This window comes from Blennius ocellaris (genome assembly GCF_963422515.1).
Source record: "Blennius ocellaris genome assembly, chromosome: 11".
Taxonomy (NCBI): Eukaryota; Metazoa; Chordata; class Actinopteri; order Blenniiformes; family Blenniidae; genus Blennius; species Blennius ocellaris.
Genome location: NC_137660.1, coordinates 28401456 through 28418167, shown reverse-complemented (window position 1 = coordinate 28418167; position 16712 = coordinate 28401456). Strand labels below are relative to the sequence as shown.

Sequence of the window (16712 nt, the reverse complement as noted above, 5' to 3'; positions counted from 1 at the left end):
ACACACACACACACACACACACACACACCCTCCTCTCTGAGCTACTCCTGCAAGGGGGAAACCAGGAGGAGGGGAGCAGGAGGTGCTGCTGCGATGCGGAGGGAAGGAGGGAGGAGGAGGAGGAGGTGGAGGTGGAGGAGGAGCCGTCACTTGAGCAGGAGCCTTGTAGAGCGTGAGCGAGCGCGCCGTGCTGCGCTCCTGCTCAGACAGAAGATGAAGTCCCTGAGGTTTACTCGTTGTGATCCTCTGGCGGAGCTGCTGCCGGGAGGAGGCCGCCGAGGAGGAGGAGGAGGAGGAGGAGGAGCCGGGCCCGAGCCCACAGGCCACCTGAGGAGGAGGAGAGAAGAACGTCGGCAGTTCAGGACACCGACCGGCACAAACATTCCCGGTTCTCCACCATGGAGGTTCAGCTGCTTTTCTGACTGTCAACTTCTGTCTGTGTGTGTGTGTGTGGTGTGTGTGTGTGTGTGTGTGTGTGTGTGTGTGTGTGGTGTGTGTGTGTGTGTGTGTGTGTGTGTGTGTGTGTGTGTGTGTGTTACACCTTATCTGCCCCATCTGCCCCCGACTGCCTGAACTTGCCTCAAGCCCCCCCCCCCCCCCCCCCTCCCACAGACCTCAAGCCTTTCACCCTCCAGGCTCAGACAGACAGCATGATGGGAAATCTTTTTTTTTTTTTTTTTCTGTCTTTGTGTCAAAGCTGAGGGGGGGGGTGGGGGGGTAACTGAGATCTGCCCAGGCCCTGTTGCCCCCCCCCCACCGCCACACCGTCTCCCATCCCCCACCCCACCCTGAGGCTCATTGCTGCAGATGGAGGAGCCACACCCATAATAACCCACGGGGCAAATTGTGACCCGCTTTACTGTGTGTGTGTGTGTGTGCGTATCACCTGCTCAGCGTGGTTACCATGGCGATCCCACTGTGAAGTCACTAAGCAGGAAGTAACTTGTTCCAGAGTAATAAGTTGCTGAAGTCAGTGTGTTCCAGTCGTTACAGAGCCTCAAGTCGTTACAGAGCCTCACTTCTCGTTACAGAGCCTCACCAGTCGTTACAGAGCCTCACCTCTCGTTACAGAGCCTCACCCGTCGTTACAGAGCCTCACTTCTCGTTACAGAGCCTCAAGTCGTTACAGAGCCTCAAGTCGTTACAGAGCCTCACCTCTCGTTACAGAGCCTCACCAGTCGTTACAGAGCCTCACCTCTCGTTACAGAGCCTCACCTCTCGTTACAGAGCCTCACCTCTCGTTACAGAGCCTCACCCGTCGTTACAGAGCCTCACTTCTCGTTACAGAGCCTCACCCGTCATTACAGAGCCTCACTTCTCGTTACAGAGCCTCGCCCGTCGTTACAGAGCCTCACCCCGTCGTTACAGAGCCTCACCCGCCGTTACAGAGCCTCACACGTCGTTACAGAGCCTCACACGTCGTTACAGAGCCTCACCAGTCGTTACAGAGCCTCACCTAGTGACGTCACTCGCCTGCTGCTTCCTGTTAGCTGAGCCCTGTGTTAGCTTTAGCATTAGCTTAGCAGTTGACGTACAGGTGAGTTAAAGGTGAGGTACAGGTGAGGTACAGGTGAGTTAAAGGTGAGGTACAGGTGAGTTAAAGGTGAGGTACAGGTGAGTTACAGGTGAGGTACAGGTGAGTTACAGGTGAGTTACAGGTGAGGTACAGGTGAGGTACAGGTGAGTTACCTCGCTGCCGGCTGTGGACCCCCCCGGCGAGTCCAGCTTGCGCTTCTTTCTTGGTCCAATGGCGGCGAGGGCGGTGAGGTTAGCGTCTCGCTGCCTCATCTGAGCGAGTTCCTGCTGCTGCATCTGAGAGGGACAGGAGGTACAAGGTCACACCTCCTGCTGCAGGTGAGAGGAGGAGGAGGAGGAGGAGGAGGAGGAGCAGGAGGAGGAAACACTGACTGACCTCTTTGGCCTTCTGCTTCAGTCGAGCCTGTTCAGGATCTTCTTGCCGAGCTCGACTCTGAGGAGGAAACACCGTCACTCTACCAATCGTGTGTGTGTGTGTGTGTGTGTGTGTGTGTGTGTGTGTGTGTGTGTGTGTGTGTGTGTGTGTGTGTGTGTGTGTACCTTTGCGGCCTTCAGGAGAATCTCCCTCTCCTGCTCGTCTTTCCTCTGTTTCTCCATCCGCTCCAACTGCTCAAAGAACCTCAGCTGAGTGCGAACGTCTGAACTCTGCTCATAGTGCTCCTCATCCTGAGGAGGAGCAGGAGGGGGGGGGAGCAGGAGGGGGAGGAGGAGGAGGGGGAAGAGAGGGAGAATATTAGCTCGGACTATATTAATTATTCATCTCTATTTCTCTGTGCCTCTGAATTGTGCTTAGTGTCCAGGCTAGCTCCCTTACCGTCCAGGCTATCTCCTATAGCACCCAGGCTAACTCTTATAGCGTCCAGGCGAAATCCTATAGCATCCAGGCTAACTCCTATAGCACCAATGCTCACTGTTTTAGCGCCCAGGCTAACTCCTATAGCACCCATGCTCACTGTTTTAGCGTCCAGGCTAACTCCTATAGCCTCCAGGCTAACTCTTATAGCGTCCAGGCAAAATCCTATAGCATCCAGGCTAACTCCTATAGCACCCATGCTCACTGTTTTAGCGTCCAGGCTAACTCCTATAGCGTCCAGGCTAACTCTTTTAGTGTCCAGGCTAAATCCTATAGCACCCATGCTCACTGTTTTAGTGTCCATGCTCACTGTTTTAGCGTCCAGGCTAACTCCTATAGCACCCATGCTCACTGTTTTAGCGCCCAGGCAAAATCCTATAGCGTCCAGGCTAAATCCTATAGCATCCAGGCTAACTCCTATAGCACCCATGCTCACTGTTTTAGCGTCCAGGCTAACTCCTATAGCGTCCAGGCTAACTCTTTTAGCGTCCAGGCTAAATCCTATAGCACCCATGCTCACTGTTTTAGTGTCCATGCTCACTGTTTTAGCATCCAGGCTAACTCCTATAGCACCCATGCTTAATGTTTTAGCGTCCAGGCTAGCTCCCTTAGCGTCCAGGCTAACTCCTATAGCGTCCAGGCTAACTCCTATAGCGCCCAGGCTAACTGCTATAGCGTCCAGGCTAGCTCCCATAGCACCCAGTCTAACTCCCATAGCGCTCAGGCTAACTCCCATAGCGCTCAGGCTAACTCCCATAGCGCCCAGGCTAACTGTTTCAGCTAGTAAGTTCTCCACACTTTGCGGCCGGCCGGTTACCTTTCCTCCGTCGGCGCGGTGCTGCGCCACGGCGGAGACCTTCTCCAGCAGCGAGCGCAGTCTGGACTGGGTCGCGTGAGAGACCAAGTTCACCACCTCCAGAGGAACCTCGCCCACCCCCAACTTCTTAGCTGGGGAGCAGAGGCAGAGGGCAGGGGGTCAGGGGGTCAGGGGTCACCCGGGACAGAAGGAACACGGACGGGCGGCGCACACACACACACACACACACACCTGTCTCCAGGATGCGGCGGTGCAGCAGCCCCGTGGGCAGAAACGCCTCGTCTTTACACGACCGGATCTTGGTGCCGACCAGCTCCGAGCTGGTCGCCAGGATACGGGCGTTCTCCTCGTTCAGGTTGACGCCGGCCATGGACGCCACGTCGTTGATGTCGTCGTCGTCCCTGCGGTGTTCGAGAGACGGAACCCGGTCAGACCGCAAGCCCCCAGAACCCTCGACCTGGACCGAGACCCGGCTCCCCCCCGGGTGCCGGATCGTGGCCCGGGTCCACCTGCCGGTCATAACTCACCTGAAGGTCCCGCCCCCCGGGTCGCTCAGCTTCTTCTGATTGGCCTGAGCCGCCAGGTTGATGGGCGTCTTCCCGGCGATGATGGCCGGTCCTCTGATGAGCGTACCTGAAGAACCAGAGCCGCCGAGGACCGAGACGTCAGGGAGGGACACCCTGCCATCTGGTGGCTGACTTCAGAATGACATGGGACTGTGTGTGTGTGTGTGTGTGTGTGTGTGTGTGTGTGTGTGTGTGTGTGTGTGTGTGTGTGTGTGTGTGTGTGTGTGTGTGTGTGTGTGTGTGGTAGTGGGGTTGCTACAGTCAGTGGGAGGAAGATGCTCTATAACCTGGATGTCGGCTCTTCTTTAAAGAACCAGACTGATGAACTAACGACAACGGGAAGAAGTAATAATCCCCCAAACGTGAAGGCGGCTGGCGTGTGGTAACCATGGCAACGGGGGTGGGGGTGTGGGGGGTGTGGGGCGACTCACCCTGAGGTCTGAAAGTCTGACTGATGACGACTGGAGAGCGAGTCTGTACAGTTTGGACTGAACCTCGACCCATTGTCTGGAGGGGGCGAGAGACAGAGAGAGAGAGCGAGAGACAGAGAGAGAGAGAGAGAGAGAGAGAGAGAGACACAGAGAGCGAGAGACAGAGAGAGAGAGAGAGAGAGATAGAGAGAGAGAGACAGCGAGAGAGAGACAGTGAGAGACAGAGAGCGAGAGACAGAGACAGAGAGAGAGCGAGAGAGAGCGAGAGAGAGCGAGAGAGAAACAGCGAGAGAGAGACAGAGAGAGAGAGACAGAGAGAGAGAGAGAGACAGAGAGAGAGAGAGAGACAGCGAGAGAGACAGAGAGACAGCGAGAGAGAGAGAGACAGAGACAGAGACAGAGACAGAGACAGAGACAGAGAGAGAGAGAGAGAGAGAGAGAGAGACATCGTCAGCAGACGGCAGCAGGACAAGAGCAACACGCCACCCTCCTGGTTCCCCGGGGAGTCGTACCATGGCCGCCGTGTTGCCGACGGGCGCGTTGAGGCGGACGGAGCCGCTGGCGTCCACGTTGAGCCGCGGCCTGACGGAGACGGCGGCGCCGGGGGCCACGGGCGGGGGGACCGAGGAGGACGAGGGGGGGGGCACCGTCATCAGGGACTGCTGGCTGCTCAGGAGGGACTGTCGCAGGGCCGGCAGGCTTTTCTACGGCGTGGCAGAGTCACAGAGACAGTCAGAGGGACGGGGACACGTAACCGAGTAACAGACTAACCGAGTAACAGAGTAACAGAGTAACAGAGTAACAGAGTAACAGAGTAACAGAGTAACCGGCGTTACCTTGAGGAAGGGGATGAGGTAGGGTTGTGGAGACGACTTGAGTTCGGCCTGCAGGCGCGTGGTGAACTCCTCCGGCTCGATCTTTGCGTCCTGAACACACGTGAAGGGAACATGTGACGGCTGTAATGAGGCCACAGGGGTTGCGGGGGTTGGGGGTAGGGTGTGGGGGTGTAGGGTGGTGGGGGGGGTCCTTACCAGTAGGTCCTGGACCAGGGCCTTCACGTTCTTGGAGGTGTCGGGGCACGGCGGGTTGTGGGACGCCAGCTTGATGAGGGTGGCCAGGAAGTTCTTGCACTTCTTCACGTTCTCCTGCATTTCCTGTCGGGACACGCGGGAAAGTGGGCGTCACTCCTGGGGAGCGGGGACGACCTCCACCACGCTCGCCCGTCAATCACTACTGAGCCCAAACGTACCTGGGACACCACGGACACTCGGGCGGCGGGCGAGACGGCGGCCGGCGCCGCCGTGCCCACGGGTTTGGCGCCGCCCGCCGTGATGACGGTGGGCGCCTTGTGAGGGGCGGCCATCTTCACGGGGACGCTGCCGCCACCAGGGGGCACCGTGAGGGCCTTCTGGGTAAAGCGAGAGACACACGAGGGTTGCTCGTCAAACGCCTGCGCTTCCGTCACCATTGATTTTTCCTGACGAGATCTCGCTTGACCTCTCTACGATAATGCAATCTTCACCGGCGTGTGCGTGTGTTATCGGCGTGTAAACGGCGTTTATCTCCGCATCGCCACCGGTGACTCACCTGCACCGTGGTGACGGCGGGCTGAACCATTCTGGTCTGAGTGGGGGAGGTCAGGCGGACGGTCTGGGGGGCTCCAGGCGCCTGCAGACAACAGAGAGGGGAAAAAAACCCCCACATGTTCAGGGTCCGATTTGGGATCACAGGAGAAACAAGGGTCAGATCTGGGGGGCCGTCTCCAGAGGAGTTAGCCTTTGGGATACAATCTCAGACTCGTTCCAGGTCTTCTGGTTCGGGTCTGGATGTGGGACCTGGACCCGGATCCAGGAGGAGGAGGAGGGGCGGGCGGCTGGGGCCCCCCGTCTTACCGTGGTGGCGGTGCTGACCCGGATGGTGGTGGCGGCCGTGGGCGCGACGGGTCTCTGTGCGATGCTGGTCACCGTCTGACTCTGGGTCTTGGCCTGAGCCTGAGCCAGGACCTGCTGGGGGACCATGACCAGCTGACCGGTCTCCGTCCGGACCAGAACCATGCCTGAGGAGGAGGAGGGACAAGATGAAGAGGAGGAGGAGAAGGAGGAGGAGAAGGAGGAGGAAGAGCACTTCCAACAGAACACAGATCCAAACATGATCACATCTCTAAAGTCGCGAAAGATTCATTTCCTGTCCCGAGTCTTGGATCAGGATGGGTCTAGATCCGAGTCCTGGCTCAGGATGGGTCTAGATCCGAGTCCTGGATCAGGATGGGTCTAGAGTCCGAGTCCTGGATCAGGACGGTTCCTAAGTCCCACCAACCAAAACCCATCTTCTTTCTCCAAGACGCTCTGAAACAGTTTCCCGGCCACACGGGACAAAATCTGTGTCCAAGATACCGCGAAGACGACTCGGAACGACGCAGTACAGCTGCCAGGCCTGTAGGAGGCGCCGCAGAAATACACTAGGAATACACCAGGAATACACCAGGAATACACCAGGAATACACCGGAGAAGAAGACACGGCGCTTGAAGAAACCGACAAATGGACAAATCCAGCATGTTATTAAAGCGAGGAGTATCAGCAGCGAGTCCGCCTTTTGATGTTGTTGTTGTTAAGTGATGTCACAAAGAGGGAGGCGGAGCTATAGTCTGAGAGGCGTGGCCATCGCATCATCGAGTCAAACCGAGCCAAAGTTGTCAAATTCCTGCACTCTGGAACCCGTTTTAATAAAAAAATAAATAAACAAAAACAAAACGTTTCCTATCTCCTAAAACGCGTCGTGTGGCTGATGGGACAGAAACCATGGTTACGTTAACGGGGTGACAGTGTTGCCGTGGTGACGGAGCCTCAGAGTCTCTGAAGTCACCGAAGAGAAAGTTTGATTATGAACTTTTTCCCTTTGATGACGAAACGAGCCCGGAAGAGACGATGCAGGTCGGGCTGCAGGTGACCCGGCGGGTGACACTCTCACCTGGAGAACCCCCGACCGTTAACCCCCCGACGGGTGACCCCCCGACGGGTGACCCACTCACCTGGAGGCAAGGTGAACCCCCGACGGGTGACCCCCCCCGACGGGTGACCCACTCACCTGGAGGCAAGGTGAACCCCCGACGGGTGACCCCCCCCCCTGACGGGTGATCCACTCACCTGGAGGCATGGTGAACCCGGGCTGCAGCTGGATGGTGGTCTGCTGCTGAGGCCTCACGGCGAGCGCGGGCTGCGGCACGGTGGCCCGGGTCGGGCTCCCGGCCACCAGCCCGGGTCTCTGCTGCTGGATGGAGGTGGCCACCACCGGAGCGCCGGGCGGCCTCACCATGGCCACCCCGTTCATGGCAGGCTTCACCCCGGCCGTCAGGGTGGCGGTGGCGGCGGCGGCGGCGGGTGGCGTGCCGGTCCCGGGCTGGCTGACGGGCGACTGGGCCGTGGCCGGAGGGGGGGTCCCGGTCAGGATGACGGAGCCCCCGGGGGCCGGCTGGCCCGGCAGGAGCATCTTGGTGTGGATGAGGGTCCCGCTGTGGTTCAGGACCGGAGCCGCGGGGGTCCCCGGGGCCACCAGCAGGCCCCCCTTCGGGTCCAGGCCGTTCTGGGCCACCGTAGCGGGCGGCGCGGGGGGCTTCTGGAGGGCCACGGCGGGGGTCCCCGCGGCGGGCTGAGCCGCGGCGGAGGAGCCCGTCCCGGCGGGCGCGCTGACAAGCTTCACGGCTCCCGGTCCGCCGTTCACGCTCTGTATCCCGGGTGAGGAGGTCCGGGGCTCCGGGGGGGCGGCGGAGGCGGCTGCCGGAGCCGCAGCCCGGTGGAAGCCCGCGGCGGCGGCGGCGGCGGGCTGAGCGCCCGGAGTGACGGGTCCGGGTCCCGGTCCGGGGGAACCCACCGGAGGCGCCGCTCCGCCCGGCAGTAGGGCGGCCGCGGCGGGTGAGGAGGAAGAGGCGGACGGGGCTCTGCCGGACCCGGGCTCCGGGGTCAGAGCCGCTCTCGGACGCCCTTGTTGCGGCTCCGCGGAGCCGGGCTCTTTCCCTGAGAAGTGGCCCGCGGCGGGCGCGGCGGGCGCGGCTGCCTCCCGCTTGTCGGCCGGGTCGCCCAGCTGGGACTCCAGCGAGCCCACCAGGTCGCTGACCGCCTTCTCGTCCACCTCCGTGAAGAGCATGTCCTCCAGTGGGTCGGAGGCTCCCGCCATCTTTGATGCTGGACCGTTGTGCAAATCGTAGCTGAGAAGGTGCGCATGCGCGTAGGATCCGGTTGATATCCGAGCATAGAACTAGAACCAACAGAGCGACATCACGAGTTCAGGTTAAACGTCGACCTGGGAAGTACAAAAGTACTCCAGATGGGAGTTTATTGAACCTTTTTTTATTAGTATTATTTACAAAACTTCCAAGCAATGACAATAACTTTAATAATACAATCCAAATATAGAAGACATCAACTTAACATAGAATAAAACTGAACAAAAACAAAAAGGAAAAGAGAAAGTACACTCTGAGTTTTCATTTAGTATATAATTATTTTACAAAATTATATGACCTGATACTATTTTTCTTCTTCATAAATTTAAGACATTTAAAGTACAGACAAAGCTCTTTTGACATTTGTCTTAGTCTTCATATATATATTTGTGTGAATGAAATACTTCTCTATCATATATAGAACATTTAATGTTAGGTCTTGCAGGCTGACAGCTATAAATATTCCAAATAAAAGATTTTATTGAACCGACGACTTTATATCGTTTTGAAGGTTTTATGGTTTTTTGATGTTATCGTATCATATTGTCCTGGCACTGCTGATTATCTATTTACATATATACATAGCCCATTCTTTTGTGTGCGACTATCCTGTCTTTAAGTAATTGTGTAATATAGAGCTGCAGTGATGACTCAATTTCCCCATGTGGGATTAATCTTATCTCATCCTATATGAACTACTCAGCGTGCTGCTTTTGAATTTCCCCAAGCTGAAAAGTGAGATATATAAAGTCTGACTTCACTTGACTCGATTTGTAGTACGCAAGAGCCGTCCAGAGACCACATCACATGGTCTTGGTCTTGATCCTTATAGTTTTGGTCTTGGGAGGCTCCGAACTCGATCTCGGGTGAGGTGGGAAAAGTTTTTTGCACTTCATGCAACAAGAGAAATGATGGGCACTCACTGTATAACTGTCACTTTAATAAGATTCACACCAAAAACACTCAGAATAGCACATGTATGTCATTCGGAGGGAAACTTTAGGAATGCTTTGAAACAGTGTGTTGGATTTCTAAAAAGGTCTAAAATGTGTATTATTATAATGAATGTCAGGACAGTTTCAGTTGATTCAGATGGACATTTAAAGCATAAATTATGTCATTTTAGTTTCCGCTTAAATTCTAAAAGTGCTTCTCAAATCCAAGTTCATACGAGCTGCTTGCCGCTTTGCAGTTTATTTTTTCATGAGAAAATTAACAAAAGAAAACAAACAAAACATCAACGTGTGAACAACGGAAGTCGTGAGTGTAAAGGAGGTAAAAACATTCCCTCCATCTGTGAGACTCAAACGTGACGTCACCGCTTTCTAGCCGACGCAGATCTAGAGCTGACGGCGCGCTGAAGTCTCGCGATGACCTGAAGTCTCGTTAGCCCCCCGCGCTCAGGCCGCTGATGGAGGAGGCGGGAGCCATGTTGTAGCTGCGGAGCAGCGACGAGCAACGAGCCGGAGAGAGTCAGCGCACAGCCCGCACCGCGACCGCCCGCACCGCTTCCTGTCAGCAGCGCCCGTCCGGACTCACCATGAGCGGCGGGACGCCCTACCTGGGCAGCAAGATCAGCCTGATCTCCAAGGCCGAGATCCGCTACGAGGGGATCCTGTACACCATCGACACCGAGAACTCCACCGTGGCTCTGGCCAAAGGTAAGCCCGCGGCCCGGCGGCTGGCCCGCGGCCTCCGGGCCCCCGGGCCGGCCCGTGTGGCTGTTCGAGGGGGGGGGGGACGACACCTCTCGGATGCTCCCGTTAGCATTAGCACGAACCCGCCTGAAAACAGCCGGGACGTTTACGGCAGAATAAATTAGACTGGCAGGTCCGCATCCGGGCACTTTTGTGACGTGACTCGGCACACACACACACACACACACACCTGCTGCTAGCCGGCTAACGCGCTAACTCTGAAAATAACCGCACCTGACGTCACGCGGCGCCTCACCTGGACACCGGATTATGACGTCAGCGTGAAGCAACACGTCTGCGTTCGTTGCCGGTGAGGCTTATTGACGGGGGATTTTTTTTTTTTTTTTCCCGGGTCACGCGATGACGTCAGCGTTGCGTGGAGAAGGTTCTGGTGTGGATGAGCAGCCTGGCCAGTGACGGCAGCGCCGCAGGAGGCGGCCATGTTGCTTGTTTGTTATTGTCATGTGAACACTTGGAAGTGGGGAAGTGGGGACTTCCCAGTCAGTCCCCCCGGTCCCCCCCCACCGGTAACGTCCCACCTGTCGTCCGTCCTCAGTGCGCTCGTTTGGTACCGAGGACCGGCCCACCGACCGGCCCATCCCGCCCCGGGATGACACCTTCGAGTACATCATCTTCCGGGGCAGCGACATCAAAGACCTGACGGTGTGCGAGCCGCCCAAGCCGACGGGCTCGCTGCCCCAGGACCCCGCCATCGTCCAGGTACCGCCGCCGTCCCGCACGCCGGCTCCTCCCTGGCGCCTCAACCGACCTCAACCTCTCTCCTCCCCCCCCCCCCCCCCCGTGGCTGCAGTCGTCCATGAGCTCCAGCTCGGCGCCGGCGGCCTCGGCGCCCACGCCGTTCCAGTCGGCCGGCTCTTACGGACTGTTCAACCGGGCGCCGGCTCCGGCCTACAGCCAGTTCAGCAGCAGCCCGCTGGTGTCGCCGCAGTTCGGACCCGTCGGAGTCGGTGAGAACCGAGGAGAACCCTCCTCTTCCTCTCTGTCCTGAACCCTCTGCTCTGATTGGTCGGTGCTGATGAGGTCACTGTGCAGGTCGCAGCAGCCCGGCTCTGGATCCCCTGAGGAAGAGTCCGACTCTGGACCCGGTCCTCCCGTCGGCCCCGGCTGCAGGCATCGTGGCTCCGGCCCCGGGCCTCGGACGCAGAAGCCCCGCCCACGGCCGCACGCACGCCTCCGTCGTCGCTGCCGCCGCCGTCGGCGCTCCGAAGATCCAGCATCAGGACGGCATGGACATGAGGAGAGGTGAGACGGAGCCCCCCCCCCCCCATATCTGGCTGACTACTGTAGCCCCGCCCACCTTATAACGCTTCCTTGTTTGTGCTTCAGTGGCGGGAATGCCGGCCAATCGCCGTGGCCGGGGCGGGGGCGGCGGCGGTGGTGGCGGCGGCGGCGGGCACCGCGGCCGGGGTCGCTTCAACGTGCGCCGAGACGGACCCATGAAGTTCGAGAAGGACTTCGACTTCGAGAGCGCCAACGCCCAGTTCAACAAGGAGGAGATCGACCGCGAGTTCCAGAGCAAGCTGAAGCTCCACGGTAGAGCGGCGGACACCGGGGGGGAGGGGGAGGGGGGCGGAGCTTCTCTGAACACTTCCTGTCTGCGCTCCCCCCAGAGGAGAAGACAGAGAAGGTGGAGAAGACGCTGAACGGCGAGGACAAGGGCGACTCCGGCGTGGAGACGCAGAACAGCGAGGGACACGGCGAGGAGGAGAGCCACCCGCTGGGCCCCAACTGCTACTACGACAAGTCCAAGTCCTTCTTCGACAACATCTCCTGCGACGACTCGCGGTGCGCGTCTGTGTCTGTCTGCGTCTGCGTCTATGTCTGTCTGCATCAGTGTCTCTGTGTCTGTGTCTGCCTGCGTCTGTGTCTGTCTGCGTCTGTGTCTGTCTGCGTCTCTCTGCGTCTGTGTCTGCGTCTGCGTCTGTCTGCGTCTGTGTCTGCGCCTGTGTGCGTCTGTGTCTGTCTGCGTCTGTGTCTGTCTGCGTCTCTCTGCGTCTGCGTGTCTGTCTGCGTCTGTGTCTGCGTCTGTGTCTGTCTGCGTCTGTCTGCGTCTGTGTCTGCGTCTGTCTGCGTCTGTGTCTGTGTCTGTGTCTGCGTCTGCGTCTGTCTGTGTCTGTGTCTGTGTCTGCGTCTGCGTCTGCGGCTGCTTCTGTGTCTGTCTGCGTCTGTGTCTGCGCCTGCGTCTGTCCCTGTCCAGGAGCCTCATGCGGTTTGTTTCGTCTCACAGGAAAGCAGCTGATAAATCCGGAGCTTCCGCTTTTCCCAGGTCAGTTTTTCTACTTTGACTCTGAGGTGATGGAGTCACTGGACGCCATCATGACCTGGACTGACCCCACCCCCTCCACCCCCCCTACCTCCACCTCCACACCCCCCCCCCCCCCCCCCCCCCCAAACAGGGAGCGGAGGCAGACCTGGGCCGAGGAGCGGCGGATGAACGCGGAGACATTCGGCATCCCCCTGCGGCAGGGTCGAGGGCGCGGCGGCTACCGTGGACGCGGCGGCGGGATGGGCTTCAGGGGGGGGCGCGGCCGCTCGGCCAGCCGGGGATCCTTCGGCCCCCCGCAGGGGGGAGGGGGGGGCGGGGGAGGCTACAGGGGGGGCTACAGAGGAAACCAGGCCGGGAGGGAGTTCGCAGACTTGTCGGCATACAGGGTGAGAACACACACACACACAGAGGTCAAAGGTCAAAGGTCACCCCCTCCCCTCTGAACTTCTCCTGTGTTTGATTGCAGAAGGACCACAAGGTGGCGGTGTAGGTCCCGGGGGGGGCTCTGGAGGGGAACAGGAAGTGGACGCACCGATGAAGATCTAGTTGTATATTTGTCACCAGCACTGAGGTAGCCTGCTTTAACCGGAGGGTCGCTCCGCGGCGGCTCGGCGAGCGGCGGCGGCGGTGGCGGACCGTGGCGTTTCCTCCCTGGGGTTGTGGGCGGAGTCTAACGTGTATTTTTCTACTGCTGCTCCGCGCCCTGGTTCAATTCCCGCACACACACTCTCTCCTCCCTCCCTCCCCCCCCCCCCTCCCTCCCTCCCATCCCTCCCTCGTCTGGTTGCGCATTAGCGTTAGCATACATTACCGTAGTTTGTTCCACTGCACGCCCCGGGGCCGCGGTCCCGGGTTCGACTCCCCGCCGGCGCTCCGGCACAGGAAGTCGTCCTCGGGCTCTCGCGGTGCCGACGCATCAGGTTTTAAACGAGTTTCCAGAAATGATCCCCCACAAACTTTCAGCTTCCCGTCGAGTTCTTCGGGATCTGAAGGAACTTTTTTTTTTTTTTTTTTTTTTTGGTGAATTTTTTCAAAACGCGTCACATGAATTCATCCGAAGTCCTTCAGGCACAGGAAGTGAGGTCGTCCCGGTTTTTCCTCTATTAAATCCACTAAACATTTTCAGATTTAAAAACATCCAATCGTGTCACTTTGTCTCCATTTTTTGCCGGGAAAACGTCAGAAGTTGCTCGGAATGTCAAATATTTGATTCCCACTTTCCCGAATCGGCCGGTGTAATACCCCTCCTCTCCACCAGGGGGGGAGGGGGCGCAGTAGTTCAGGTCCGGTACCATCGCCGCACCACCTGCTGGTGCCCGGCGGTACTGCAGGCCGTCGGGTGTCGGAGGATCTTTCAGCTCATTTTGGATCAAATCTGCTTTTACTAAAAAGTTCAGGCCTTTTTTTGAAATGGAAACGAAACTTTCAGTCGGAATCAAACTTTGGTATTTTTCCACTCAGAACCTCTTTAAACTTTGTTGTAACTGCAACTTCTGTTAAAACTCTTGATGTTTCTTTTAAATAAAGCTTTTTTTTTGTTCCCGTCATAAACCGTTTATTTGGTGTGGAAGCGAACGCGGCACGGCGAGAAGTTTTAGTCGGAGCTCTTTTAGTCAAATTCAGCCTAAATAAAAAAAAAAAAAAAAAGTTTAGTCTTTTTTCCTCTGAAGTTTGGATTTAAAACTCAAAACGCTGTTTTAAAATTATAGGTCTGCAGGGTTGTGGTATGAGGGTAGGAAAGTGCCCACTTTTTTGGGGGGTGGGGGGGGGTCGGTGAAGGAAACTGAAGATATGTCACACCTCCGTCGATCTCAAATCATTACTGCTCCATAGTGTTTTATGAACACTACAGAAAATAAAAGAAGAAAAAGTTGTAGATGCAATAAAAGAGCTGGGGGCGGAGCCTGTCGTGTACTCCAGGGTTCCCCCGTAACGTTTCGTGGTCACGTGTTTGTCCCTGAACGCAGCGCGGCGCCCCCCCGTGGGCCTCGGTGGACTTTCTTTTTTTTTTTTTTCTTTTTTCCCGAAGCGCAAATAATAAAAGTTGTTAATTGTTGAGTTCCTGACTTTGTTTCTTCTCCTGCACACCGGGCACTGATCCTCCTCCATACATCTCGTCTCCCATTGAAAAGAACGCTGGTTAAATTTTTATATTCGCATTAAAATGGATTTTTAAAATAATTAAAAATATGCCTCAATAGTGAAAGTACCAATGTATGATGTGAAGAACCTGCCAGTCCAGCAGGAGTGACGACTGTTTGAGAAAACGAGTAGAATATGCTGGAACTCCATAGTTACAACAGATCCTACAGTCAAATACGCTATAAACCGCTGAAGTAAAAATAATACCATAAACTCTTTACAGAAAAATGTTGTGTTTCAAAGAAGTTGACTGCAGCAGGTAGTGTGGCACTAACCCCACATCATACCTGCTTAAACTTCAGATTATTGGAATTTATTTCGTAGCAACTATTCTCCCCTCAGTCCCAGCGGTTCGTTGTGGGCACTAATCCCACTGCATACCCTCCGTAACCGCTTCGTACGTGCTGGTCGTCTCGTCCCGGCACAAGTCGTCCTCCATACCCGAGCAGCGCACCGGGTTGCGTAACCGACGTGACAGTGGGGCACTGACTAACCGCCATCCGCTCTGCTGCTTACGTGCCGGGCGTGGCCAATGGGAGGGGGCGTGGCTTCGAGGCTGCGTGGGGGCGTTTCTGTGCTGCGATTGGTGCTCCTCCTCCTGCCGAGTCACTCCGCTCCGTCAGTCCAACACCGGGCACTGAGGTCGCTCCAGCTACAGCTTCAGCTCTCCTCCACCTCCTCCTCCTCCAGCAGCAGCAGCACCTCCTCCGGCTCCATCATGGCCCTGAGTGCAGACCCGGCCTTCCAGCGGCTCAACGCCTGGTTCGGAGCCCAGGGCAAGAGCCTGAACATGCGGGAGCTGTTCCAGGCAGACCCGGAGCGCTTCAGCAAGTTCAGGTGGGAGGAGGTGGGGTGATGGCGGGGGGGGGGGGGTGGGGGGACCGAGGTCCGGTGCAGGGAGGCGGGGGGGAGGTGGGCGTGATGCGGGCCGGCCAGGGTCCGGGTCACCGCTGCTCTCGGAGCTCCAAGGTCACCGCCTCGCCTCCGGGGGGGGAGGACGGCCGGCTGCTGGCCGGGACACAGGCCGCTCTCGTGTCGCCGCGGCGGGGCCCGGTGGCCCGGTGGACCGTCACCGGGGAATTAACCGTGCTAATCTTAGCGTGCATTGCTACGTCTTGCTTCCATTATCGGACAGCCCCGGTTTCCGCGTTCCCAAAGGACGCTCGTTAAAACCGGAATCAATTCAAGTATAACGGCCTTTTAAAAAACCGATGAATGACGGTGACGTCTCGTTCACGTCACGTGCCGCCCGGTCTGGGACCGTGAGTAACGGGCAGCCTGCACCCGGTGAACGACCTGTTGGGGCTGTGTCCGATAATGGATGCATGATGACAGTGCTCATCCGGGAGACTTTCAGCAACAAGTCTCGAGCAGTGTTTGTTTTTTTAAATCTAAACTTTATGTCTCCATTTTCATTGCGCTTCATGTTTAATATGTATAATGATGTCTCTCTCTCTTTCTCTCTCTCTCTCTGTCTCTCTGTCTCTCTGTCTCTCTCTCTCTCTCTCTCTCTCTCTGTGTTTCTCTCTCTGTTTCTCTCTGTCTGTCTCTGTCTCTGTCCCTCTCTCTCTGTCTCTCTGTCCCTGTCCCTCTCTCTCTCTCTGTCTCTCTCTCTCTGTCCTTCTCTCTCTCTCTCTCTCTCTGTCTCTGTCTCTGTCTCTGTCTCTGTCTCTCTCTCTGTCTGTCCCTCTCTGTTTCTCTCTCCCTCTCTCTGTGTTTCTCTCTCTGTCTCTCTCTCTGTCTGTCTGTCTCTCTGTCTCTCTCTCTCTCTGTCCCTCTCTGTTTCTCTCTCCCTCTCTCTCTGTCTCTGTCCCTCTCTCTCTGTCTCTCTGTCCCTGTCCCTCTCTCTCTCTCTGTCTCTCTCTCTCTGTCCTTCTCTCTCTCTCTCTGTCTCTGTCTCTGTCTCTGTCTCTGTCTCTGTCTCTCTCTCTGTCTGTCCCTCTCTGTTTCTCTCTCCCTCTCTCTGTGTTTCTCTCTCTGTCTCTCTCTCTGTCTGTCTGTCTCTCTGTCTCTCTCTCTCTCTGTCTCTCTCTCTCTCTGTCCCTCTCTCTCTCTCTCTCTCAGTACTACTCTTCAGACAGATGATGGAGAGATCCTCATCGACTACTCCAAGAACCTGATCACCCAGGAGGTCATGGACATGCTGTTCGCTATGGTAGCGC

The 16712-nt window shown here is 57.0% G+C and overlaps 3 protein-coding genes across 3 annotated transcripts in view; 2 read left to right on the top strand and 1 right to left on the bottom strand.

Moving 5' to 3' along the window:
• Positions 1-41: 41 nt before the first annotated feature.
• On the bottom strand, positions 42-8375 carry LOC308136616 (transcription initiation factor TFIID subunit 4-like; the record flags this gene model as incomplete). The annotated part of the gene is given in 16 exon segments (XM_080505039.1): positions 42-236; positions 238-327; positions 1690-1812; positions 1913-1969; positions 2077-2202; positions 3207-3337; positions 3438-3607; positions 3734-3839; positions 4204-4279; positions 4716-4907; positions 5040-5129; positions 5235-5357; positions 5453-5611; positions 5791-5871; positions 6096-6259; positions 7349-8375. Coding segments are annotated over 16 exon segments (2805 nt in total). The 3' UTR covers positions 42-146.
• Positions 8376-9792: 1417 nt separating this feature from the next.
• lsm14aa (LSM14A mRNA processing body assembly factor a) lies at positions 9793-14466 on the top strand. The gene is made up of 9 exons (XM_080505047.1): positions 9793-10085; positions 10678-10841; positions 10933-11089; positions 11175-11384; positions 11469-11675; positions 11753-11927; positions 12370-12408; positions 12539-12794; positions 12875-14466. Exons 1-9 carry the CDS (start codon positions 9965-9967, stop codon positions 12896-12898), a joined length of 1353 nt encoding a protein of 450 aa, XP_080361173.1. The 5' UTR covers positions 9793-9964; the 3' UTR covers positions 12899-14466.
• A 707-nt stretch (positions 14467-15173) lies between these two features.
• gpia (glucose-6-phosphate isomerase a) overlaps positions 15174-16712 on the top strand; it is a 10098-nt gene continuing 8559 nt past the window's right edge. The window contains exons 1-2 of the mRNA XM_080505045.1: positions 15174-15387; positions 16615-16705. Of these exons, the coding sequence (XP_080361171.1) occupies positions 15269-15387; positions 16615-16705 (210 nt within the window). The 5' untranslated portion in view covers positions 15174-15268. The remainder of the gene's footprint in view (positions 15388-16614; positions 16706-16712) is intronic.

Excerpts from the sequence above, each read along its gene's own strand:
- lsm14aa (XM_080505047.1), top strand. The coding sequence starts at position 9,965 with ATGAGCGGCGGGACGCCCTACCTGGGCAGCAAGATCAGCCTGATCTCC. Across the intron at positions 11,385-11,468 it reads CGGCATGGACATGAGGAGAG|TGGCGGGAATGCCGGCCAAT; the intron begins GTGAGACGGAGC and ends TTTGTGCTTCAG. Across the intron at positions 11,928-12,369 it reads ATCTCCTGCGACGACTCGCG|GAAAGCAGCTGATAAATCCG; the intron begins GTGCGCGTCTGT and ends TTCGTCTCACAG.